This window comes from Eschscholzia californica, unplaced genomic scaffold, assembly GCF_041429995.1.
Source record: "Eschscholzia californica isolate CP2 unplaced genomic scaffold, dmEscCali1.0.p SCAF_2, whole genome shotgun sequence".
In the NCBI taxonomy this organism is placed as follows: Eukaryota; Viridiplantae; Streptophyta; class Magnoliopsida; order Ranunculales; family Papaveraceae; genus Eschscholzia; species Eschscholzia californica.
The window spans coordinates 35,523,876-35,525,862 of record NW_028238309.1 but is presented as its reverse complement, the minus strand read 5'-3'; the positions used below and the strand labels follow the sequence as shown (position 1 = coordinate 35,525,862).

Sequence of the window (1,987 nt, the reverse complement as noted above, 5' to 3'; positions counted from 1 at the left end):
GAGAAATCGACACTAAAGCAGATGCTCTAGCTAAATGGGGTAGAATTAATTGTCAGAAAAGAGTGTGGAATGTCGAGCCTTCTTTTGTTTCCGCTTCCAGTTAGCTTGACGTTGTTAGACTTTGTCGGTTTGCTTTTAATATATATATCTCATAAAAAAAAACAATATAATAGTCCTTTTTTTTTGTTGAAAGTCAATATATAATAGTCCTTAGAATAATATAATTGTTATTCCCATAAGCTCCATATTGTATTTTGTGATTTCTGCTTCAAATAAGTCTTAGACCCGAGAGAAACTAGACTCCCTACATAACTTATTGCTAAACAATTCCTTGCTGTAAAATCGTCCGGGGTAATTAGCTTAGTAATTGTAGTTTTCTTCTGCTTTGGGTCATACAAAATTAATTGATTCGTATTTGCCTCTAACATTACGTAACCATTATCGAAACACTCTAGCGGCATCATGGATCTAATGGAAAGAATAAAACCAACGTCTTTAGTAGTAATAGAGAACATTTTACTCCAAGACGTACCCACTCCGTACTCCTTCATCATCCACACGTCAGAACTAACTAGAGAGGTACAATCACATATGCAAAGACAATCCCTTAAAACACCCATTTTTACAAATTTTGACCTGAATTTTCCACGAAAAGGTGTTGGAACTTCCTTGAATACCTCATGAACCATATCAAAAGAAATAATAACATCACCGTTGATTTTTGGGGGTTGACCAGCCCGAAGAGTCATCATCATCCAGTGAAGAGCTCCATTAAGAAGCACACCGGGGGCGAAATGAATGACGTAAGGAATGGGGTCCATGAATTCCCACGTATCGGAGTTTAAAGAGTATAGGAGAGCGATACTGAAAACATAAGAGGGGTTTGTCTTAAGAGTTGCAATCATCATAACCTTGTAATCATCGAGTTTGGAATCATAACCGAAACCATAGCCACAAGGGATACATTTGATGATAGGTAATATAGCATTATCACAAACATCTTCAATAGGTGGTATTTTTGGTACTAGTTTATATTCATCAGTAGATGGATTCCAGAGGTAAATTCTTACATCTTCAAAACTGTCACCACAAGTGAAGCAAACCAAACCATTACAAGAACCCACCAAGTCAATTTTGGGTCGAAGGGAGACGGAATGGTAATTGTTTATACAAAGAGGATCATGGGATTCGGATGATAATGTATCATAATCATTAAGGTTGTATAATTTGTTAAGGTTGAGAAGGATGAGACTAGGTTTGTCTTCTTGGATAGCACGAGAAAGATGGAGTTTAATGAAATAAGAGTCAGAGATGATCAGAGAGTGCCAGTTTTTGCATACGGACTTGAATCGTATGATAGATTTAACAGGTAACTTCGCTAAGATATTGGTTGTGATGATTTCGTCATGGAGGGTTGTCACTGAATATCGCTGTAATTTCATCTTTCTCATAGTTAGATTAAAATAAAGAAAAGTGTATAAAGAAAAACACAAACAAATATGAAAAGGAAAAGAAAGGAACTTACTCAGCCAATTCAAGTGAACTTCTATTTCAATAGAAAGAGCTTCAGAAGAGCAGTAATAGTTCACATCTAATTATATAGTGTGATTGACAATCCCCGAATAGGATTAGGGTTTGGCACTTAATTAGAAATTGCTAATCTGTTACTGAAATTTTACAACGGTTATAAAGGATAAAAGAAACTGGTAATTGAACCTATCCAGGGAGTTTAGTAAAACTTAATTATCATTGGTGTAGATTGATTTGGGTTTTTCATTGAGAGTAGCCCTAATTTGAAGTTTTTTTCGTTGCAAATCCCTAATTTGGGTCGTTGAACATTTAAATTGAAATCACTTCACAAGAAGATTCCCAAGACGCCATTAAGGGTCCGTTTGTTACGCGGGAAAATAGGATGGGAGAGTAATCAATTTTCACTGCTCCGTTCCACCATAAACGTGTGAAACCTTATTTTCCTTTGGAAAATAGA

At 35.8% G+C, this 1,987-nt stretch overlaps 1 protein-coding gene across 1 annotated transcript; it reads right to left on the bottom strand.

Moving 5' to 3' along the window:
* Positions 1–227: 227 nt before the first annotated feature.
* Positions 228–1,451, bottom strand: LOC147557589 (F-box/kelch-repeat protein At3g23880-like). Its single transcript, XM_086658898.1, has one exon. It carries the CDS (start codon positions 1,449–1,451, stop codon positions 228–230), a length of 1,224 nt encoding a protein of 407 aa, XP_086515024.1.
* Positions 1,452–1,987: the final 536 nt, after the last annotated feature.

Excerpts from the sequence above, each read along its gene's own strand:
- LOC147557589 (XM_086658898.1), bottom strand. The coding sequence starts at position 1,451 with ATGAGAAAGATGAAATTACAGCGATATTCAGTGACAACCCTCCATGAC.